The sequence below is a fragment of the Emiliania huxleyi genome (assembly GCF_000372725.1).
Source record: "Emiliania huxleyi CCMP1516 chromosome Unknown EMIHUscaffold_162, whole genome shotgun sequence".
In the NCBI taxonomy this organism is placed as follows: domain Eukaryota; phylum Haptophyta; order Isochrysidales; family Noelaerhabdaceae; genus Emiliania; species Emiliania huxleyi.
The window spans coordinates 190,965-211,830 of record NW_005200960.1 but is presented as its reverse complement, the minus strand read 5'-3'; the positions used below and the strand labels follow the sequence as shown (position 1 = coordinate 211,830).

Here is a 20,866-nt window from a genome sequence, read left to right as displayed (position 1 = left end):
GCGGCGGCCATCCTCCCCGCCTTCTCTGCCCACCTCTGCCCACCTCGGGTAATCTCGTCCCATCTCGGCCCATCTCGGCCTCATCTCGCGTAGTGCGTCTCGGCCCATCCGGCGGGCAACTCTCCTGCTCTCCTCGCGCAGCGCCTCGAGGTCGCCCGTCTCGACGAGGCAGAGAGTCGCCTACAGACGGAGCCCTCTGCCAATCAAGAGGAAGGAGAACCGCTACACCCCTAACAGAGCCTCCGCCTTCTCGTCCACGCCCGCCTCCCGGTACATCGGCAGCGCCGCCGCCGGCCCGCCCCTCTCCGCGTCGCAGAGGACGTCCGCCAGCTGCTCGCTCGGCCGCAGCTTCCCCTCCCCGATCCAGCGCTGCAGCAGCGGCAGCTGGCCCTGCGCCACCATCGGCGTGGCGAGAGCGACGCCTTCGTCGTGCGTCAGCCCTTCCTACGGCCGCCACCACCTCTACGGTGAGTCTGCCCTACAGCCCGCCACCACCTCTACGGTGAGTCTGTCCTACGGCCCGCCACCACCGCCACCTCTACGGTGAGTCTGTCCTACGGCCCGCCACCACCGCCACCTCTACGGTGAGTCTGTCCTACAGCCCGCCACCACCGCCACCTCTACGGTGAGTCTGTCCTACAGCCGCCACCACCTCTACGGTGAGTCTGTCCTACGGCCCGCCACCACCGCCACCTCTACGGTGAGTCTGCCCTACGGCCGCCACCACCGCCACCTCTACGGTGAGTCTGCCCTACGGCCCGCCACCACCGCCACCTCTACGGTGAGTCTGTCCTACGGCCGCCACCACCGCCACCTCTACGGTGAGTCTGGCCCTACAGCCGCCACCACCGCCACCTCTACGGTGAGTCTGGCCCTACAGCCGCCACCACCGCCACCTCTACGGTGAGTCTGTCCTACAACCACCGCCACCTCTACGGTGAGTCTGTCCTACGGCCGCCACCACCGCCACCTCTACGGTGAGTCTGTCCTACGGCCGCCACCACCGCCACCTCTACGGTGAGTCTGTCCTACGGCCGCCACCACCGCCACCTCTACGGTGAGTCTGTCCTACGGCCGCCACCACCGCCACCTCTACGGTGAGTCTGTCCTACGGCCGCCACCACCGCACCTCTACGGTGAGTCTGTCCTACGGCCGCCACCACCGCCACCTCTACGGTGAGTCTGTCCTACAGCCGCCACCACCGCCACCTCTACGGTGAGTCTGTCCTACGGCCGCCACCACCGCCACCTCTACGGTGAGTCTGTCCTACGGCCGCCACCACCGCCACCTCTACGGTGAGTCTGGCCCTACAGCCGCCACCACCGCCACCTCTACGGTGAGTCTGGCCCTACGGCCGCCACCACCGCCACCTCTACGGTGAGTCTGTCCTACGGCCGCCACCACCGCCACCTCTACGGTGAGTCTGTCCTACGGCCGCCACCACCGCCACCTCTACGGTGAGTCTGCCCTACGGCCGCCACCACCGCCACCTCTACGGTGAGTCTGTCCTACGGCCGCCACCACCGCCACCTCTACGGTGAGTCTGTCCTACAGCCGCCACCACCGCCACCTCTACGGTGAGTCTGTCCTACGGCCGCCACCACCGCCACCTCTACGGTGAGTCTGTCCTACGGCCGCCACCACCGCCACCTCTACGGTGAGTCTGGCCCTACAGCCGCCACCACCGCCACCTCTACGGTGAGTCTGGCCCTACAGCCGCCACCACCGCCACCTCTACGGTGAGTCTGGCCCTACGGCCGCCACCACCGCCACCTCTACGGTGAGTCTGTCCTACGGCCGCCACCACCGCCACCTCTACGGTGAGTCTGGCCCTACAGCCGCCACCACCGCCACCTCTACGGTGAGTCTGGCCCTACAGCCGCCACCACCGCCACCTCTACGGTGAGTCTGGTCCTACGGCCGCCACCACCGCCACCTCTACGGTGAGTCTGGTCCTACAGCCACCACCACCGCCACCTCTACGGTGAGTCTGTCCTACGGCCGCCACCACCGCCACCTCTACGGTGAGTCTGTCCTACGGCCGCCACCACCGCCACCTCTACGGTGAGTCTGTCCTACGGCCGCCACCACCGCCACCTCTACGGTGAGTCTGTCCTACGGCCGCCACCACCGCCACCTCTACGGTGAGTCTGTCCTACGGCCGCCACCACCGCCACCTCTACGGTGAGTCTGTCCTACGGCCGCCACCACCGCCACCTCTACGGTGAGTCTGTCCTACGGCCGCCACCACCGCCACCTCTACGGTGAGTCTGCCCTACGGCCGCCACCACCGCCACCTCTACGGTGAGTCTGTCCTACGGCCGCCACCACCGCCACCTCTACGGTGAGTCTGTCCTACGGCCGCCACCACCGCCACCTCTACGGTGAGTCTGTCCTACGGCCGCCACCACCGCCACCTCTACGGTGAGTCTGTCCTACGGCCGCCACCACCGCCACCTCTACGGTGAGTCTGTCCTACGGCCGCCACCACCGCCACCTCTACGGTGAGTCTGTCCTACGGCCGCCACCACCGCCACCTCTACGGTGAGTCTGCCCTACGGCCGCCACCACCGCCACCTCTACGGTGAGTCTGTCCTACGGCCGTCCTGCGGCGTCGCGTGGACGCGTCTTCGGGGGGCGGGGCGGGGCCACCCTGCCACATCCTCGCGCATCGAAGCTTGAGCGTGAGCGATCTCGCCGCCTCTCGGGCCCCTCTCGGCCCCTCTCGGCCCCTCTCGGCCCCTCTCGGCCCCTCTCGGCTCCTCTCGTCTCCTCTCGTCTCCTCTCGGCCCCTCTCGGGCTCCTCTCGGCCCCTCTCGGCCCCTCTCCCTCTCGACTCTCCTTGAGCGCGAGCAGAGCGCCGAAGTACCGCAGCACGGGCGGTTTACCGCCGTCGGTCGCCTTGGCCGCCTGCGCGCAGCAGCGGCGCGGGCCTCACTCCCCACGCTACGCAGCACGCGCCACCCCTCCCCCGCCGGCGCGAAGCCTGGAACGCCACCACCGTCTCGCGCGTGCGCAGCTCCTGCGAGGGAGACGTGGCCGCAAAGTGCGCAGCCTTCTCCCACTCCTCCGCCTCCATCAGCGCCGCGAACTTCTCCGCATCGGTCTTAGGCCTCGGAGGAGTCTTAGGCCTCGGAGGAGGCTTCGGCTTCTTCTTCTTCTTCACCGCAACGCCCTCGCCGCCCGCCGCGCCCGCCGCGCCCTCCGCACCGCCCCCCCCGCCGCCCTCCCCGCCGCCCTCGCCCGCCGCGCCGCCGCCCTGAGACGGTTCGCTCGCGCCACCGCCGGCGCCGAGCGAGCTGAAGGCGGAGAGGACTGATGCGGAGCTGAAGGCGGAGGGCACCTGTGACTTCTCAGCCCTGGGTGAGGAGAGGTGACTGCCGAGCCGGAGCTAGCTGAAGGCAGGCGGAGCTGAAGGCGGAGGGCACCGAGACAGACGGCATCGAGACCGAGCCGAGGGCGGGCAGAGTAGGAAGTGTCTAGGAAGTGTCTAGGCATCGAGACCGAGCCGAGGGCGGGCAGAGAGGTGCCGAGCGAGGGGAGGCCGCTCAGCCGCTTGCCTGCACCAGAGGGAGAGCCGTGGCCGCGTGAAGAGACTACCTCGCCACGGGCGGCGGGGAGTTGCCGCGAGCGGGAAAGCTCGCGCCCCCGCGTCTCCGATATCGGCTCATCTCGGCTAATCTCGGCTGCGTCGAGGCTAGGTCGCGGCTGCGTCGAGGCTGCATCTCGGCTGCGTCGAGGCTGCATCTCGGCTGCGTCGAGGCTGCATCTCGGCTGCGTCGAGGCTAGGTCGCGGCTGCGTCTCGGCTGCATCTCGGCTGCGTCTCGGCTGCATCTCGGCTGCGTCTCGGCTGCATCTCGGCTGCGTCTCGGCTGCGTCGAGGCTGCATCTCGGCTGCGTCGAGGCTGCATCTCGGCTGCGTCGAGGCTAGGTGTCGCCCGCGTCGCCAATGTCAGAGGCGAACTTGGAGAGGCTCGGCGAGAGGTCGATCTTGTCGGCCATGGAGGAGAGGGAGCTCATCTGGGCGAGGCCTTCGGACAGGCCTTCGGACAGGCCAGCGACGGTCATGACAGCTGTCCGGCCGTGGAGGAGAGGGAGGGGACTTGGGCGGGGCCTGGGGAGGCGACCGCAGAACCGACGGTCTCGCGCAGCGCGTCCGCCTTGGCTTGCGCGTCGGCGGCGGCGGAGGCGGCGGCGGAGGAGAGGGTCTCTGCCGCGCGCGAGCGCATGCTGCTCAGGTCCTATCCTCGGCATGAAGAAGCAGTGTGAGGGAGGGCGAGGAGGAGGAAGTCAGAGCGCGTGCCGCTCGTGTCCTTTGCTGCAGAGGAGAGGAGCGAGCTCGAGGAGAGGAGGCTGCTGGAGGAGAGCCAGCCTAGTGGGGCGGGGCAGAGGCCTCGTGGGAGGCTCCTCGGGCCAGGCGGGCTGCCAGGGGAGCTAGCCGTAGGCCGACGAGGGCGTTGCGAGGCTGTCGCTGCCGCCGCCGTCGCCGCCGCCACTGCCATCACCGGAGCCACCGCTGTCGCCGCCGGCGGCAGCGCCGCCGTTGGTCGGCGTGCTCGCCTCAGCGCGCACGGCTTGGGCAGCCGCGGCAGCAGCAGCGGTCGATTCCGCGGGCAGCGGGCTGGCGACGGGAGCGGCGGGCGACGCATCCTCGGACCGTGACGGTGGAGGCGGCAAAAAGGGCACGTATGCGTCGCCGAAATCGTCGCCGCCGGACCCAAAGTCGGCCCACTCGCCCGCAGCCGCCTCGTTGCCGCCGCCCGAAGCAAAGGAGCCAAAGGCGCTCGTCTCCTGCGCGGAGCTGAGCTGCGCAGCCATGGATGCGAAATCATCGGCTGCTGCTGCAAATTCGGCTGCTTTGTCGCCGACACGATTTGCGGTGACGCCGCGTTCGGCGGCGGCTGCGGCGGCTTCCATACAAGGACCGTGTGTGTGTCGGCAGAAGGTTGTGCGGCACAGGCGGCTAACTGGAGCAGGGAAGAAATCGTTCGCCGCATCGCTTGTTTTTAGGTTTGTTGTTGCGCTGTGTAGAGTGGTCAACACACAGTTTCACATATGGTTTGATTCATGGATGACGCTGTGTCGGGTAACTGACCCCTGTATCAAACATGCGATTAAATAAATAAAGAAAACGGACATACCTCCTCCGCGACTCCCTCAAGGCCGGCCGGGCCTCCTTCCACCCAGCGAAGAACCGATATCGTCGAGAGAAAGCGCCGTTCACGCTTGACTCTCTGAACTCGCTCCGAACTCTGCTCCGCGCTCGACCGAACTGACTTCCTCAGAACGGGCGCTCGCAGCTGAAGTCGAGGGAGATGTTCTCCGGCCTCCTCCTCACCAGCTTCCGCGTCATCGTCAGTTTGTTTATCCAATACGCCATCGGCGCCGCCGTCGCTTGGTTCGGCATCGTTCGCGAGGCCGACCTGCGCGGATTTGGCGCGGCGATGAACACAATCTTTGTCCCGCTGCTCTCGATCGTCGCGCTCGGGCGTGGCCTGAGCGTGGAGCTATTTGTCTCCGACGGATGGGTGCTGGCGCTCATCGGACTCGTCTCAATGTTCGAGTTCGCGGCAATCGGCCTGCTGCTGCGCCTGGTCGCGCTCCCGTCGCCCGCCTTCCGCCGGCCGTTTGTCGTGGCGATGGCACTGCCGAACGTGGTGGCGATCCCGCTCTCGGTGACGCAATCGCTGTGCGAGATGGGTGCCTTCGACGTGGAGTTCGAGACGGCGGCCGAGTGCGTCTTGCGGGCGCGCGCGCTCGTCTTCATGTACGTCTGCTTCAACTCGTTCAACGTGTGGGTCGTCGGGTTCGGGTACCTCGCCGCTGACGATGTGTTGGAGGCAGCCGCGCCGCCACCGGCGGCGGCGGCGGCGTTGCCAGCGGCGGAGATAGCGGCGCTGCCGGCCACGCCGTCGGTCGACGCCGCCGTCGCAGCCGTGAGTGACGCGCCGGCGTCAGAGCCGCTGCCGCCGTCGGTCGGCGGCCTCGTGCGCCACGCGAGCCTGCGCGAGATCAGCCTCGACGTGCGCGCGGTGCAGACACCGGGGCAGGACCGGTGGCAGCGCGCGCGCGCACTCGCGCTGCTCGGCGGCAAGCGCTCCGTCGCGCTGTTTCGGCGGCCGCCAGTCCTCGGCGTGATTGTCGGCCTGATCATCGGCCTCATCCGCCCGGTGCAGGAGGTGCTGTTTGCGCCGGGAGCCGCGCTACTGCCGATTGGCCAGGCGCTCTCTGCGCTCTCGGAGGGCGCCGTGCCGATCGTCAACCTGATGCTCGCCTTCTCTCTCGGCCACAAGCTGCGCGCTCTCAAGTCGTGGCGAGAGCTCCTCGGCTCCAAGGGGGCGGGCATCTCACCTCGGACGATGGTGACGCTCACTCTCGGCCGCATGGTGCTTGCTCCGCTCTGCCACGGCGGCGTGATTTACGCGGTGCTCGGAGAGCTGCCTCCCTCGCGCCTGATGCGCGTGATCGTCTTCGTCGAGATGGCACCGCCGACGGCCTCGATGGTCGTCGTGATGTTGCACCTCGCCAAGAAGCCGCGCTCGGCGCAGCTCGTCGCGTGGGCAATCATCCCCCAGTACCTGCTCGCGACCGTCACGCTCACGCTCACGATCACCTTTGCGCTCGCGGTGACCGAGTGGTAGGCAAGGGGCATGTGCAGTCCGTAACAAAATCCGTTATGTGGTGTCATGCACCCACTTTGGCATTGGGTGGTGTCCCGCGCGGGGGAGATCGAGATTCGAGTGAGACTTGGGCCGCTTGCCGATATTAACTTGATTTTTTCGCGCCCGTGTGTGTGTGTGTGTGTGTGTGTGTGTGTGTGTGTGTGTGAGCTTGCCTGCGGCGAGGGCGGTCGAGTGCACGGACGGAGCTAAGTGCCTCGCCGTCCTCGCAGGAGTCGCTTAGGCGGCTCCCGTGCGTGGGTACTTTTTTTGGGTGCCAGTGAGCGCCAATCCCGTGCAAGGGGCAGTGCGCGCCAGTCCCGTGCAAGGGGGTGCGAGGGAGTCGGAGAAAAAATCTTTTTTTGAGACGTCGTGCGAGGCAGAAGGCGTTATAAAATTCTTTTTTGAGAGCGCCTGTTGTGTCAATGGAGCGGTCATTTCCGATAAATGTATGGACTCATCTCGCCTGTTCCGCGTCTCGAGGCTGACGGGCTGAGAGCGTCTCCTGTTGGTTGTCATGGGGGGTCAGCGAAGCCGATGGACTCATCTCGCTTGGACGCGTCTCGAGGCTGACGCGACTCAAAGGCGCGAGCGGTGCGCGGCGTCTGTGGCAAAGCCTCCTCCGCCATATCGCTCCCACCCAGTCTGCAGTCGAGCACTCCTCGTCGTCTGCGCTGCCGTCCTGCTCGTCCTGCAGGCCGTCGTTCACTGCCGAGCGATCAGGAGGGAGCCTCGTCGGCCGACGCCTGCCGAGTCGTGCAGCTGGCGAGTCCCGCGCTACCGGCTCGATGGTGGCCGGCTCGCCTCGCCACGGTACCAACACACGGAAGCGCTTATGCACCTGTCCGTTTTCTTTATTTATTTAATCGCATGTTTGATACAGGGGTCAGTTACCCGACACAGCGTCATCCATGAATCAAACCATATGTGAAACTGTGTGTTGACCTCTACACAGCGCACAGTATCCACAGCCTATCCATCCACAAAACTTGAACCCCCCCCCCAAACTTGAAAGACTCACTGTGAAGTCGTGATTTCTTGTTTGGTTTTCAAAAATCTCTCTCAAAACTTGAGAGAGAAGATCTCTCTCAAACTTGAGAGATTCAAAAATCTCTCAGAGCTTGGAGGACAGAGGACAGAAGCGAGCCGGGGTGAACTTGCGAGTTGGGTTTATTTAGCTTTCATGCCAAAAGTGAGACGGCAACCGTGTTACAAGCGGCGAGGCGCGGGGCCCTGAGGGAGGGTGTAGAGGATGTAGAGTGTAGAGCGCTGTAGAGCTGTAGAGCTGTAGAGCGCTGTAGCGCTGTAGAGCTCTACATCCGGCGCGGGACGAACTGCGTGCGTTGTAGAGCGCTGTAGAGCGCGATTTTGCTGTAGAGTTTGTTGTAGAGGCTCTACAGCAAAACCGCGGGAAGGCAGTGACTCAAAGAGGTCGAGCCGCGCTAATGGGGTGTCTCCGAGCTTACTGGAGCTCTGATGGAGTCACTGCCACTTGTGGTATCCCGTCGCGGAGGCGGCAGCGGCGGTGGTGGCGGAGGCGGCGTCAGACGTGGTGGCGGAGGCGGCGGCGGTGGCGGAGGAACCGTCCGAGGGTGTCAGCCTGACGCGCCAATCAGCCTGACGCGCCAATCAGCCTGACGCGCTGCAAGCCGCCGCAGGCACAAAGCAAGAGGCGATCCCAGGATTCGCCTACGGCCACCCTCCCCCACCCTCAACGGGCGAGGATGGCGACCGACTCCGGTGGAGGTAGGGGCGACGGGGAAGAGGGGGGGGGTGACAAGGGGGGGGCCAGGGCCCCGGAACCGGCGGTAGCATCGGCCGTCTCCCTCCTGCCCTGGGCGACGCTGGGGGGTTCGCCATGTGGGTGGCTGATACCGCACAACCCGCGGGGCGGTGGGCCGATACCTCTTTGCGGCCGGACCATTGTCATAGGCCGGGAGGGCGATGTCAAGGCCCCGTACAACCCCCACCTGTCGAGATGCCACGTCCGGTTGGACTGGGATGGGGGGGGCAGCCGTGCAGGATTTGTTTTTTGTAAAAGCGAAGCGATCAAGAGGCATGCCCAATGAGATTATGGGGCACGCCGAGCACGCCATCGAGGTGGCGCATTTGCTCGCGAGTTGGGTAACGTGGCTCGCCAGCAAAGCGATTGAGGCGAGAGGTGCAACTCTGATGCTCGCTTTTATCGCGCTTCTGCTCTGCTATTTGTTCAAAATCACCGGCGAGGAGGATCCGCCCGCACCGCCGCTGGCACCCCTGGCCGAGCGCCTTCGCCTGCGGGAGGAGGCGAAGAAGACTGCGGCGGCGAAGGCTGCGGAAAAAGCAGAGTGACTGAGCAGTGCAAAAACCGGAGCCGCGCGGCTGAACGCCGGCGGCAGCAGCGAACAGGCGGGCGCCGTTGCGTGTATACTTTGTGGCTAACGTTTTTCACTTAGCAAGGGCCCACAGACAGTGAGCCTCCAAGCCTCTCGACCACAAGAAAGTACGACGACGTTAACGACGTGCCCGGCCGCCGCGGCCCACACTAGGCGACTAGAGGGCCCACACACACACCCCACCTCGCATCGGCGCGCATCGAGATGCCAGATTGCAGATGCCACAGGAGAAAGCGGATACCACAAGCACACAACGCTCTATTACAAGGGACATTCTGCAACAGTGCAGTGAGGAGTTCAGGCCTGGGCCCGAGCCCCTAGGGCGACAAGACATGCGCAGGGGCGGTGAAGCGCGCGGTGGGGGGTGCGTGTGGGGGCGTGGGGGGCCGAAGTCGAAGACGAAGAGAAAGAGGCTGAGACTAACTCCGCAGAGCCCGAAGTCTCGCAGCGATCCCGGATCGAGGGGAGGGGTAGGTGCGTGCTAGCACGTGCCTGCTGAGCCGTGTGCAGGCGGCGGCCTGCCAAGTGGTCAGAGGGGGGGGGATGAGAGGGGGGAGAGAAGGAAAAAGCTAGGGGCGCACTCATCGAAGGACTCCAAGCAAACAGTAAAAAATAATCAAACCTTTCTCCCTTACTCACAACGAGACGATATACGGTGCCACACGCGGCGTGGCGGCGGCGGGCCTCTAGTGTCTATGAGCTCGAGGCGGTGGCCGCCTCCCAATGGTCGACGTCGTCGACGTCGGCCGGTGTGGGCACCGACGGCCGCTCGACCACGTCCCAATCGGCGTTCGCGTCCTCGGCGATCCCGGCGCCGAGCGCATCTTCGGGCGCGCGCCAGGGCGGCGGGGCGGACTCGTCGGGCTGCTGCAGCTCCCAAGCGAGGCAAGGCACGCGGAGGAGGGACCGCACCTGCTCGAGCAAGGCGGAGGACGAGTCAGAGGCGATCGTACATCCGAGTGAGCGGGTTGCGATTTAGTCAGAGGCGATCACCCGAGGCGGCCGGGCAAGGGACCGCGCCTGCTCGAGCACATGCGCCGACACTGGCGGCGGCGGCGATGCGGCGGCGGCGGCGAAGGGGGCGAGGAGGTGTTGCGCGTTTGCGCGCAACATCGCGACCGCCTGGGTAGAGGTGGGAGAGGGAGGGGGGATGAGGGAGGGCGGCGGGGCCAGGGAGGGGGCGGGAGGGGCGGGGCGGCGGGGCGGCAGAGGCGGCGCGCACAGCAGCTCTCTCCGCCGCTCGGAGAGGCGAGCTCGCAGCTCGTCGGCCAGCTCTCGAGACGCCAGCTCTCGAGAAGAGGCCAGCTCCCAAGAAGGACTCGGGCCAGGCTCGCGCCCGGCCCCGCCGGCCGTGCCAACGCAGTGGCCCGCCGCCGCCTCGCCGTCGCCTCTGCCCGCCGCCGCCTTGGCGCGCGAGAAGCGCGACGAGGCGCGGCGCACCGAGTGGCGCAGCTCGTTGACAATGACGGCCTGCTGGTCCGCCTCGCGCCGCACCGTCGCCAGCTCCGCCGCGAGCTTCGCCACCATCCTCGCGTGAGAGAGCCGCGCCTCAGCCTGCGCGAGAGCGCGCGCTCTCTCGTCGAGCCCTTCGGCCATGATGCTCACGAGACGGCGGTTCTCCGCGGTAAACTCTGTGATGCCGCGCTGCCGCTCGGCGGTCGCTTGCTGCACGCAGGCGGCGCAGAAGCGCGCCGAGGCGGTGCGGCAGCCCCAGCAGTCCATGCTCGCGATTTTCTTTTTTTCTGTGTCCAGGAGACGAGCTACTCTCAGACGCAGAATTCAACAAAACTCCCTCACTTGAGAGTAGCCACGAAGAAGAAATCAAAATATTCCAAGATCCTGCTCGTGAAAATGGGGACTCGGCCGTGTTTTTCTTTTGTCATGAAGCGGCTCGCGAGCCGGCGGCCGCACGGGAGGCAGGACCAACAAACAGGACCAGCAGGTCCATACCCAACCCGAGGGCAATCGCATCGAAAGGAATTGATGCACAACCACTGGTTCCGTCACGTTTGTTTTTCTGGTTCCGAACCACCAGCCAGGCAGTCAAGACTCTCTGAGAGAGATCTCAGAGGTCAAGACCAAGGCAAGCCAGGTGGGGTTGCCTCTCTCGACTGTCTGTGCTTGTGCGTCTTGGGTCCGGGGTTGCGATTTTGTATAAGACAAGCCAGAAATCTTGCATCGTGAATTCTTTACCCCGGCGCTCGAGGACTATACGAGGAGCGGACCGGTGCGACGTTTGCCATTTGTGAGATCGCCAGCCAAAATGCACAGCGCTCCTCATGTGCCTATCACAGTAGCCCGAGGACGGGGGGGCGGGGGGGCGGGCCTCACCCGGGACTCACCCCGAGACCTCACCCCGGGACGTCGCCGGCTGCGGTGAGGCCACCCACCCACCCCCGGGGCAGTGAGGGCGCACCCGGGGACGAGCTACCCCCGGCCCCCGGTGCGAACCAAGCCGTGAAATGCGTTCCCTGCAGCTACCCATTGCTTCAGGCAGGTGCATTGGTGCTGGCAGTCAGCCAGGGGCCGGGCTGGAGCCCTTCCTTAAGAGGTCCCTGACAGCGATGTTCAAACCGGCTGGCCAGGTCGGGCAGCCCGGGGCTAGCGCTGGGGTGGGGTGAGGCCCCGGGGTGGGGCAGGTGAGGGAGGGGGCGGGGACGGCCGGGCCCCGGTGAGCCCCGGGTGAGGCCCGCCCCCCCCCCGTCCCGGGGCTACTGTGATAGTCACATCATAATTTCCAGTGCGTGTAGCTCTTACGAACATACCCGTAGGTGCCGCCCTCACCACCGCCCTCACCACCGCCCGGGTGCCGCCACCCTCACCACCGCCCTCACCGCCGCCCGGGGCATCACTTTTTTATATCTGGCCGAGAGTCAACCCAGGGTTCCGGCTCCTACCCAGATAGGGGGTCTGTTCCCCATGACTCGCACCAAAACGCCCTACCTACCTACCCATTGCGGGCGCCAACCGCCAGGCTCCGTGCCCCACCTACCTACCTATTGCGGGGCCGCGCAGCGAAGCGAAAAATACCCGTTGAGCCCTCTGTGAATAAATAGGCTCCCAGCGCCCGACGCGCGCCGGCTTGTACCGCGGTGCGCGCGTTGGACGGCCCTGTTCGCGGCTAAACGCGCCGTCTCCCGTGCGAGCGACGTCCCCCCCCCCCCCTCCCACACACACACCACCACCTACCTACCTACTGCGGGGCCCTCTGGGGCGGTCATAACCGGACCCACCTACCTATTGCATAGGGTCTAACCGTGGGGAACAGACCCCCTACTCGAGTATCTGGGTAGGAGCCGGAACCCACAGGCGTCTCAGCCCTCCCGCCACGAGAACCTAGCTAGCTGCCGTGCTCTGTAGTAGACGCCGCTCCGCGCATGCTGCCCGACGCAGCACCGCGTTGCTGGCTGGCGCACCCCGTGGTGCGAGCGCACGACAACGCGACCGCGTCGGACGTTAACCGTGCAGGCCTCGTGTACGACGATGCTGCCCGACCGCGCCGATCGCACTGGATGGCGCCACGGATATTTCATGGCTCAAACACGCCCGACGCGTGCTTCCCGAGCCACAAGCGTACCAATGGGACCGACTGTGAGGAGCACTGCCGCACAACTGCGATGAACCGCGAGCTACAGGTTGACAACGTGTACCTCCCCGTCGGTCACGTGCGCGATCGTTTCTACCGCTCCTCGCGCGGAATGTGGCTCCACTATGCGCGCGGCTGCTCATCCGTGATGTGGAACACAGGCCGAACGTTTGCTGCGACAAACCGTCTCGTCGCGGCGTACAAGGTTGCCCGCATGAGCGGCACTTGTGATGTCCACTCCTCCGAGCACAAGTCGAACGCCACGTGCTCGACCGAATGCGACCACACGTGTGGCATAGAACGTATCCTACGCGCGGAGGCGGCGGCGCGAAGACGGACCGTCCTCATGGCGGATTCAATCGCCAAGGCACTTGCCATGGCAGAGCGCACCCCGTGCCCGCTGCATGTGCCTGCTTGGGTTCGGCAGCTCTCGGGCGACGGCGTCCTCGACCAATACATTGGTGCGCGGCTGCACGCGCATGGGTACGACTCACTGCAACTGCTATACCAACCGAGCGGATCGTTGAATGCAAAGCTGATCAAATGGAATACCGAGCTGTGGGACGTGCGCAGCCTCGCCACCAGCCAGCAGCTCGAGGACCAAACGGAGCGGAGCTTTGTCCGCAGCTTGCGCTGCGGCGGGCGCGCGTGCATCCCGACGCCATCTTTCCGCAACTGCATCGGGTGCGTCGGATGCGAGAGCGGATGCTGAAGGCGCCCCCGCCGACGCGGGCAAAGAGACACCACGAACCATTTCTTTCTTGGGCTTGGCTGTTGAGTCAAATGCGGTGTCTATAAGTTATTGGTATAAGTGCCAGGGTCTAGTACTGAGCACTGTCACGTCGATATACCACACTCACACACTCACACTCTCGGCGTCATGCCGCTGTGCTGCAAGACCAACTCGCAAACCTTTTTTGCGGCGCTTGAATTGGGGGATGTTACACAGAATGAGCGACACACACTCATGTAATATGTTATTATCTAACCGAGCTCCGAGGGTGCAACCACGAGTGTCACCACGCAGCACCGCGGCCGTATGTATGTCGTGGGCAGCTTGCAGCTGTGCGTGATACCCGAGTTCGCCATCTGCGGACAGCGCCTGTCTTGGGCAGCTTGCCTCTGTTTGGGCGCGTGCGGTGGCACGTTCATTCGATTGGTTTGGATCGCTTTTTTGACGCGGCCATTGTTTTCCCCCGGTGTTTTCGTGGAGTTCGTTTTTGAGTGTTCGAATCGTACTCTTAGCCCTAGAGTGCAGCTAGCGGGCGGTCGGGGCTCCGGCTCAGGTCTTAGGGCCCAGCGACTCGTCGGTTGGGTGTAAACGGGCATCCCCGAGTGGCTTCAAACCAAACAGGGTGTGAATAGAGCTGTCTTGATGGTGCTGAGGACGAAGCCACCTCAAACTTTGATGAAGCCGCGAGTTTTTATAGTTTTCATTAGCTGTGAATAGTTATTGCGCCCGCCGCAGCCCGCCCTATTCCACTGGGCACGCGCCACGAGAGCCCTGGAAGAGCCCAGCTGGCATGTTCTATCGCCCGGGTGGCGGGCTGTCTGCATACAGACGTCTCGTCGCCATGGCTGACGCACGACTGGTCCGACGTGCGGTGGGAGTTTGACCTCAGACAGGCCGTCGGTGTCGGCGGGCTGACGGCGGCCGCCGGAATCGCAATTCGCTCTGCCAGCTGCCAGCAGCCTCGTGTCGCGGCTCTCACAGGTGCAGCTGCCAGCAGCCTCGTGTCGCGGCTCTCAGCGGTGGTGATTGGTCTTTGCGCCGTCGCTCGACGGCGTCACCACCCATCCGATCTGCGCAGCTCCTGCAGCTCCTGCAGCTCCTGCTGTCAGTCTTCTACTCTCACTCGCCGCGCGCGGATTGTGCGCCGCACCAGCAGGACACATGCTCATGCAAACAGTGCGAGAACTTGGTTGCGCCGCTTAGTGGCGGCGCTGCTTTAGAGGAAGCGGCAGCGTGGGAAGCACAGCAGATGGAGGCGGCGCGGCATGCCAAGGAGCTGCAATCGCAGTACTGGGGGCGGCAGCGCCAGCAACGAGCAAGGAGAGACTGGCGGAGGTTGAGCGGCTGAGTGCAGCAAGGGCCAAGGGCAAGAAAAAGGAATGTGGGCGTGGGCGATACGGGCGCCGCTAGGCTCAACGAGGAGATGCTGTGCAGTTAGAGAGCTCGTAGCGAGCTCGATTATTTTGGATGAGAATTTAGATGAGAAATCCCTCAATTTTGAGAAAAAACGCCAAAAAATCGGCGCCTGCGGCGGACCAGCCTCCGGCGGCGCCTGCGGCGGGCCGCTGGGGCTTCCTCCCCAGACCCCGTTTACACCCGAGCTATGCCCCACGACCTGAGCCGGAGCCCTGCCTCCAGACTGCCCCCGTGATGCGTTCAGAAGTAAGCAGTAGTGTCGGTTCAAGGCCGTCGGCGACCGATCTGGCTGGTTAGTACTGCGTGATTGAGTCAGAGCTGGTTGGTACTCGCCTCGTTGTGCTCATACTAGCCTCGGCTAACTCTCGCCCGCCCACCGCGGTGACGACGTCGAGGAGTACCGCTCGTAGAGGCGTGCAAGCCTACGTGCTGAGTACACCAACATCAGGGCGGGCATGCGGTATTGCGCAGTGTCTTCATAGCACCGCGTGAATACGAGGGAGGCGACTACAGTGATACGGCTGAATACGGCCGAGTACAGCTGAATGCGTGTCCTCTCGAGCGCTCGTTGGAGTACACGAATACGTATTCCGCTTCTACTCGAGTAGGCGCGCGAGCAGAGGGTTGGTGACGTGCGAAACTCGAGGCAGTGGAACCACAGGACACCACAGCACGCGATGGGCCTGAGGTGTGAAGAGGGGTTGTGTTTTTCTGTGAAGAGGAGAGGAGCAGAGGTGTGGAGAGGAGAGGTGTGGAGAGAGAGGTGTGAAGAGGCGAGTGTGAGGAGCCAAAGGTTTGCAGAGGAGAGGTGTGTGAAGAGGCAAGAGCGCCTCGCTCAGCGCCTTCGCGATGTGAGTCACTATTTGACAACTTCTCCATCAGAGTGTAGTGTTATTCATGTCTCAACATTGCCCTGTCGATGAGTGCTCTCAGAGCATTGATATTGACTAATCACGCCCTTCTCGTATGCGGACTAAAAAGTCTCTCTCTCTCTCTCTCTCTCTCTCTCTCTCTGATCTGTCATAATCTGTCTCACAGTGATTGGGGGCTCGGCAGCCTTTCAACCCTCTGCCGACGCTGGGGCCGGTCCCGTAGCCGAGACAGCCCCGCCCGCGCGTCGAGCGACGCTGTCACATGCTCACATCGACCTAATTCCTTGAGGTCATCCTAACACGGAGAGACAAAGCCGAGGAGTCCTTGGCGAACTTGGACACGCTCTGACGCCGCCGCCCACCTTGCTCTTACCCAAAGGATATCCACCTCGAGAGCCTCCTGCTCCTCCCGTGCTCGCCAGTGCCTCCGTCTCGCTCGCTTCTCTGCAATGGGAGTCCTCTTCGCCGCCTTCGCATGTCTCACGCTCATGGACGCCATGTGGGTCGACGAAGCGCTCCACGAACGACTCGCCCTCGAGGGCATGATGATGGCCGTCTCGATGCTCCTCCTCACCGCGCTGTTCGAGTGCTTCTCTCTTTCAAGCGTCCGGCACCTTCGCTCCATGGCCGGCGGCAAGGACCTCTACCAGCAGGGGTGGTGGTGCAACTTGTACAATGCCATCCTGATCGGCGTCCCGATGTACGTGTCTGTCTGCAGCTTCCCAAACTTCTTCATCCGGCGAGGCGCCGGCCCCGGCGGCGTTGAATGGAGTGCCGGCTCGCTGGACGTCGGCGAGGTGACGGTTACCGTACTCCTCCACTCGCTAGTCTACTACCTCTTCCACGCCGCCTTCCACAAGGTGCCAGGCCTCTTCTTTGTGCATCAGTTCCATCATCGCTTCCGTGGACGCTCGGTGTCGCCGTCCACTGCGCTCGCCGTGTCGCCTCTCGAGTTCCTGCTGGCCTACATCACCGCGTTTGGGCCCGGGATGGTCCTGTTCAAGCCCTCGAGGGCCACGCTGCAGGCGTCGTTGGTCGTCGTCATGGGTTTGAATCTCCTGATGCACTTCCCACCCGTGGAGGACGCGTCCCGCTGGCTGCCTCGCATCCTCGTCGGCACGGCGGACCACCTCTCGCACCACAAGCATCCGGGGCACAAGTTTTCGGGTCACACGCTGTCGTACGACTACTTTGCCGAGCGCCTGCAGCTGAGGGCTCTCCTTCCCCGCCCTCGACCATTGTGCGCCACCGTGGCGCAGCCGCGAGCAGGCGCTGGTGCTTGCCAGATGCGAGGTGAGGGGCCGAGGCGCAGCCTCAATGGCGATTACATCGTCAGTGGACTGCGCAGAGGGCCAGTGTGGCCGCGCACCGCACGGCACGTGAAGCTTGGCCTTCGCATGATGAAACCACCCGACTGCTCGCCCGTGTCGGTCCGACAGGCCAATCTGGCTTAAATTCTCTTGTTCATGTTGTGACGTATCATGTTGAGTGATGGTGTGTGTGTGTGTGTGTGTGTGTGTGTGTGTGTGTGTGTGTGTCTTCTTGCGAGTCGTGGTGGCAGACAGCTGAGCTCCCCTTCTCCATGTCCAAATGTCCATGTCCATCTATCTGTCTGTGGGCGTTAGTCCTGCAGTTACTTAATTTTGGGATTTGTCAGGCGTAGCTCTAGAGGGCGCCGGCCGGTCGATTTGCCGCGTCCCTATTTAAGAGCCGTACTACGTAACTCGAGTAAGCGCTGCTGCGGCGGCGTCGAGCCACTGGACGAGGACTCATGCAGCACGAGCCGTCACTGAGCAGGCATCGCCACTCTGCTGCGCGGCGCGGCGCACCACGCGGAGCAAGGCGCCTCTCCCCGCACCACCCCTGCCGACGTGGCGCACGGCCGCAATACGTGAGCGGTCTAAGTCTAGGCGCCTCTCCCGGCATCCCCCGCTGGACGCGGCGCCACGCCGTCCCTCAGCGCTCTCGGGCCCTCCCCGCAGGCGCCTCTACATCCCCGCCGACGTGGCGCAGCGGCACGGTGCTACTCCCGCTCCGGCAGCTCCTGTTCCCACACATGCACGGGCCCTCTCTGCGCCAGGCGCTTCGCTCAAGCAACTCCTCTCTGGCCGAGCGCCCCGCTCTGCGACGCCGCGGCCGAGCTGGCGCACGAGGCGACCACCCACCTCCTCGCCGCGCGCGCGCTGGCGCCGGACCTCTCCCCGCAGGCGCGCGCGCTGCTGCAGCCCTCGGTGGTTACGGCTACAACGTCTTTGCGCCCGAGCTGCGGGAGCCGCTCGGGCTGCGGCTGCGCCCTGCGGACCCCGCGCTCGCTTGGATGTTGGAACGCGGCGTTCCACGCTCCTTTTAACTACGCCATGTCTGGTGGGGAATATGTGTTGAGTTTGATCGCCTCGCCCAGCCTTCTCTTGTTGTGGGATGGTGGCGATCATTTCGTTCTTGCAGATTCTGTCACACACGCTGAGGAGAGCCGGCGTCTGAGAGACGGAGTGCGCGGCCGTGCGGACGGCGTAGAGACCACCCACCGCGAGGGGGCGAGAGCGCCGCGAGTCAGACCGACGACACGACGTGGTTCACTGGGCAGCGAGCCGACACCGACAGAGAGACCCAGAGAGCGACAGAGAGACAGTCCACGTACAGAACGTATTACCAGTCCAATCAAGAAGGGAGGAGACAATTTCGGGGGAACGCGAGAGAGCCGAACGCGATGTGTAAGAGCGAAGCAACGGCGTCTCGCCGCACTGCTCTCATCGAAGCCGCTCCGCGGATATCCCCCTCCTCTTCCGACAGCTGGCCTACTTCCATAGGCGGAGAGCGCCCTGGTGGTCGACGGTGACGAGCTTGCCGCTGCTCGTGAAGGCGGCGCGGACCACACTGCGACGCCGAACGCGTTCGCGGTCGGCGTGACGAGCCGTATAGCTGTGCGAGTCGTCACTCCCCAGCGGCTCGTACCGAGGGTTTGCGATCGAGCGAGCCACGCTTCCAGTGGCGAGGTCGCGCACCTCGAAGTCGGCGTGCGACTCGAAGTCCTCGCCGCGCTTGGGGTTCTCCTCTAGGTCACGGTCCGGTTCGTAGAAGAGGAGGAGCTTTCCGTCGCCTGCGAGGAGCGAGGACACGGGGTGCGCGGCCTGGAAGGAGGTCAGGCAGGTGGCAGACTCGAGGTCCCACAGCTTGACCGTCGTGTCGATCGCACCGCCGTAGGCGGTGACGAGGTAGCCATTGCTGTTGGCCAGGGCGACTGGTCCGACGATGCGCCCATCGCCGACGACCTTGATCACGTGCGTCTGCCGCCACGAAGGCGTGGCCCACACGTGCAGCTCGCCGTACCACGCGGAGCCCCCGTGCCTCGGCGCGGACACGCTCACGACGTACTTGCCAACGGAAAGGCAGAGCTCCGCGCCAGTGTGCCCGTCGCCTGGGAACGGCCCCTCAGCAGAGCTGGTACAAAGCCAGGTGGCCGTGTCCCACATCTTGACTTGGCGCTGCTCGAGGTGCCGCGAGGACGTCATGCTGGAATCGGCGGTCCAGTCGGGCTGCGTGCCATAGCCCATCGACACCAGAGAGTCGCCGTGCATGAAGAGGCGGTCAACGGACCAGTTTGGGTCTCGCACAAGCACGTTGGCGCCCCCGCCGTCTTCGTGCCGGTACACGCTGCCGTGCGCGTCCAGCGAGAAGGCGCCACCGTGCTCGTAGTCCAGCACGTAGAGGCAGCCGGTCGCGTAACCGGCGATCTTCTCGTCCTCATTGTTGCAGAAGTTGCATCCTCCCGACACTCCGATGATGATCTTGTCGCCGTGCGAGGCAAGGGCCGACACTCGCCCGCCACCGCTGGCAAATTCGCGCTCAAGCTGCAGCGTGGACGAGTTGTAGATTTTGATGCTGGACCGGCGCTCTGCCGAGCGCCCACCGTGGTCGCCCACCACGATCTTCGATGCGGAGACTGTCATCAGGAATGCCGGCTTGGGCACGTAGCGACTGAAGGAGTCAGCGTTGAGGTCGGGGACGGCCCCGGCCGGTCCGTTGCGCACACACTGCGTTGGGAACTCAAAGGCGTGCTGCGCGTAGAGACGCATCGGTGCAGGCGGGGCGCCGCCAGCCTCGGTTCGACGAAACAGCTCCTCGCACACGCGGCGTGAGAAGGCGTTTGCAATCTCTGGGATTGGCGGCTTCTCCACGAGCGCCTTGAGCTCGTCGCGGGTAAAGCGGGACAGCCGCACGCAGATCTCGCTGTTGAGAATGCTCACGAACGCGTCGCGCCTCGCTCCGAAGTCGTGCTTTGCCCAGCGGATGAGCCCCTCGAGCACAGTCGTCTCCCGGCAAACAGCGAGGTCATCCGATCGCAGCCAGCGCTCCACGTCGTCCTCGGACTTTGCGAGCCACTCGTCGCCATTCAGGACGGCCTCGCCAAAGGTAGCCGCGCTCAGGCGGGCACGCTTCGCGGCTGGTGGCGCGTCGGCCATGGTGACCCAGCCTAGCAATCTGCTACCCGGGTAGGCAAGCAATCTTCTGCACTCAACCTCTCAATAACAAGGCTGTGAACAGCACAGGGAATATCGAGCCCGCACGTTCAAACTCCGTTTTTTGGCGAGCCAATACCTGGGACTTGTGGGGGGGGGCACCGACCAAGGCCTGCTCGCGTTCATCTATCTTCCTCATCCGCACCAACCGCCGATTTTTGCCACTCGCACGAGCCACGACGCACCGACCGGGGCCGGGCATCTGTTTTCAAAAATCTCTCTCTCGCAACTAGTTTGTTGTTGGCATCTGTGGATTGGGTCCGCCACTTCTGGGGTGGCAAGCAAAAGCCGTGGAAACAAGGCCTTCGATGCTGCTGCTGCTGCTGTTACCTCCGGTCCACACGGGTACTCCCGTGCTACACGGCATCTCCACGCTACGGCTAGGCGAGTCACACATGCACATGTGCATGTGCATGTGCATGTACATGTAACATGTGTCGTGATTGGGATCAAAGCGCTGACTGAGAGAGCCTTCGATGGTCCACTGCCCTTTTGCTTTTCATTTCCGTGGGCTCCGCATCACAGCGCCCACAAACCGTGTGCGCCCGTTTCTTACGGGAGCGGCGCGGCCGGCTTCACGACACGTTTGCGATCTCCTCCACTTGATCCCGGGATAGCCCCGCCTGTTGGGATTTTTATCGATTTTTCGATACTTTAGAAACATCCACAGAATCCGGAAAGACACAGTACACACGCACACACACGC

The 20,866-nt window shown here is 64.3% G+C and overlaps 7 protein-coding genes across 7 annotated transcripts in view; 4 read left to right on the top strand and 3 right to left on the bottom strand.

Moving 5' to 3' along the window:
* Window positions 1-276, bottom strand: part of CHC (clathrin heavy chain) — a gene marked incomplete at its 5' end in the record, with an annotated part of 3,393 nt that extends 3,117 nt beyond the window's left edge. The window contains 2 exons of the mRNA XM_005785266.1: window positions 121-180; window positions 229-276. Of these exons, the coding sequence (XP_005785323.1) occupies window positions 121-180; window positions 229-276 (108 nt within the window). The remainder of the gene's footprint in view (window positions 1-120; window positions 181-228) is intronic.
* Window positions 277-2,580: 2,304 nt separating this feature from the next.
* EMIHUDRAFT_230287 (hypothetical protein) lies at window positions 2,581-4,820 on the bottom strand (the record flags this gene model as incomplete). Its single annotated transcript, XM_005785265.1, has 4 exons — window positions 2,581-2,596; window positions 2,871-2,911; window positions 3,003-3,114; window positions 4,660-4,820. 4 exons carry the CDS (start codon window positions 4,818-4,820, stop codon window positions 2,581-2,583), a joined length of 330 nt encoding a protein of 109 aa, XP_005785322.1.
* Window positions 4,821-5,317: 497 nt separating this feature from the next.
* Window positions 5,318-6,643, top strand: EMIHUDRAFT_230286 (hypothetical protein; the record flags this gene model as incomplete). The annotated part of the gene is made up of 2 exons (XM_005785264.1): window positions 5,318-5,833; window positions 6,014-6,643. The coding sequence occupies 2 exons, from the start codon at window positions 5,318-5,320 to the stop codon at window positions 6,641-6,643; spliced, it is 1,146 nt and encodes a 381-aa protein (XP_005785321.1).
* A 2,019-nt stretch (window positions 6,644-8,662) lies between these two features.
* EMIHUDRAFT_230285 (hypothetical protein) lies at window positions 8,663-8,992 on the top strand (the record flags this gene model as incomplete). Its single annotated transcript, XM_005785263.1, has 1 exon — window positions 8,663-8,992. One exon carries the CDS (start codon window positions 8,663-8,665, stop codon window positions 8,990-8,992), a length of 330 nt encoding a protein of 109 aa, XP_005785320.1.
* A 4,669-nt stretch (window positions 8,993-13,661) lies between these two features.
* EMIHUDRAFT_230282 (hypothetical protein) lies at window positions 13,662-14,703 on the top strand (the record flags this gene model as incomplete). The annotated part of the gene is made up of 4 exons (XM_005785262.1): window positions 13,662-13,821; window positions 14,184-14,255; window positions 14,337-14,377; window positions 14,452-14,703. 4 exons carry the CDS (start codon window positions 13,662-13,664, stop codon window positions 14,701-14,703), a joined length of 525 nt encoding a protein of 174 aa, XP_005785319.1.
* Window positions 14,704-15,984: 1,281 nt separating this feature from the next.
* Window positions 15,985-17,307, top strand: EMIHUDRAFT_441736 (hypothetical protein). The gene has a single exon (XM_005785261.1). The coding sequence runs from the start codon at window positions 16,093-16,095 to the stop codon at window positions 17,095-17,097; it is 1,005 nt and encodes a 334-aa protein (XP_005785318.1). The 5' UTR covers window positions 15,985-16,092; the 3' UTR covers window positions 17,098-17,307.
* A 1,131-nt stretch (window positions 17,308-18,438) lies between these two features.
* On the bottom strand, window positions 18,439-20,824 carry EMIHUDRAFT_230279 (hypothetical protein; the record flags this gene model as incomplete). Its single annotated transcript, XM_005785260.1, has 3 exons — window positions 18,439-20,114; window positions 20,263-20,324; window positions 20,763-20,824. The coding sequence occupies 3 exons, from the start codon at window positions 20,822-20,824 to the stop codon at window positions 18,439-18,441; spliced, it is 1,800 nt and encodes a 599-aa protein (XP_005785317.1).
* Window positions 20,825-20,866: the final 42 nt, after the last annotated feature.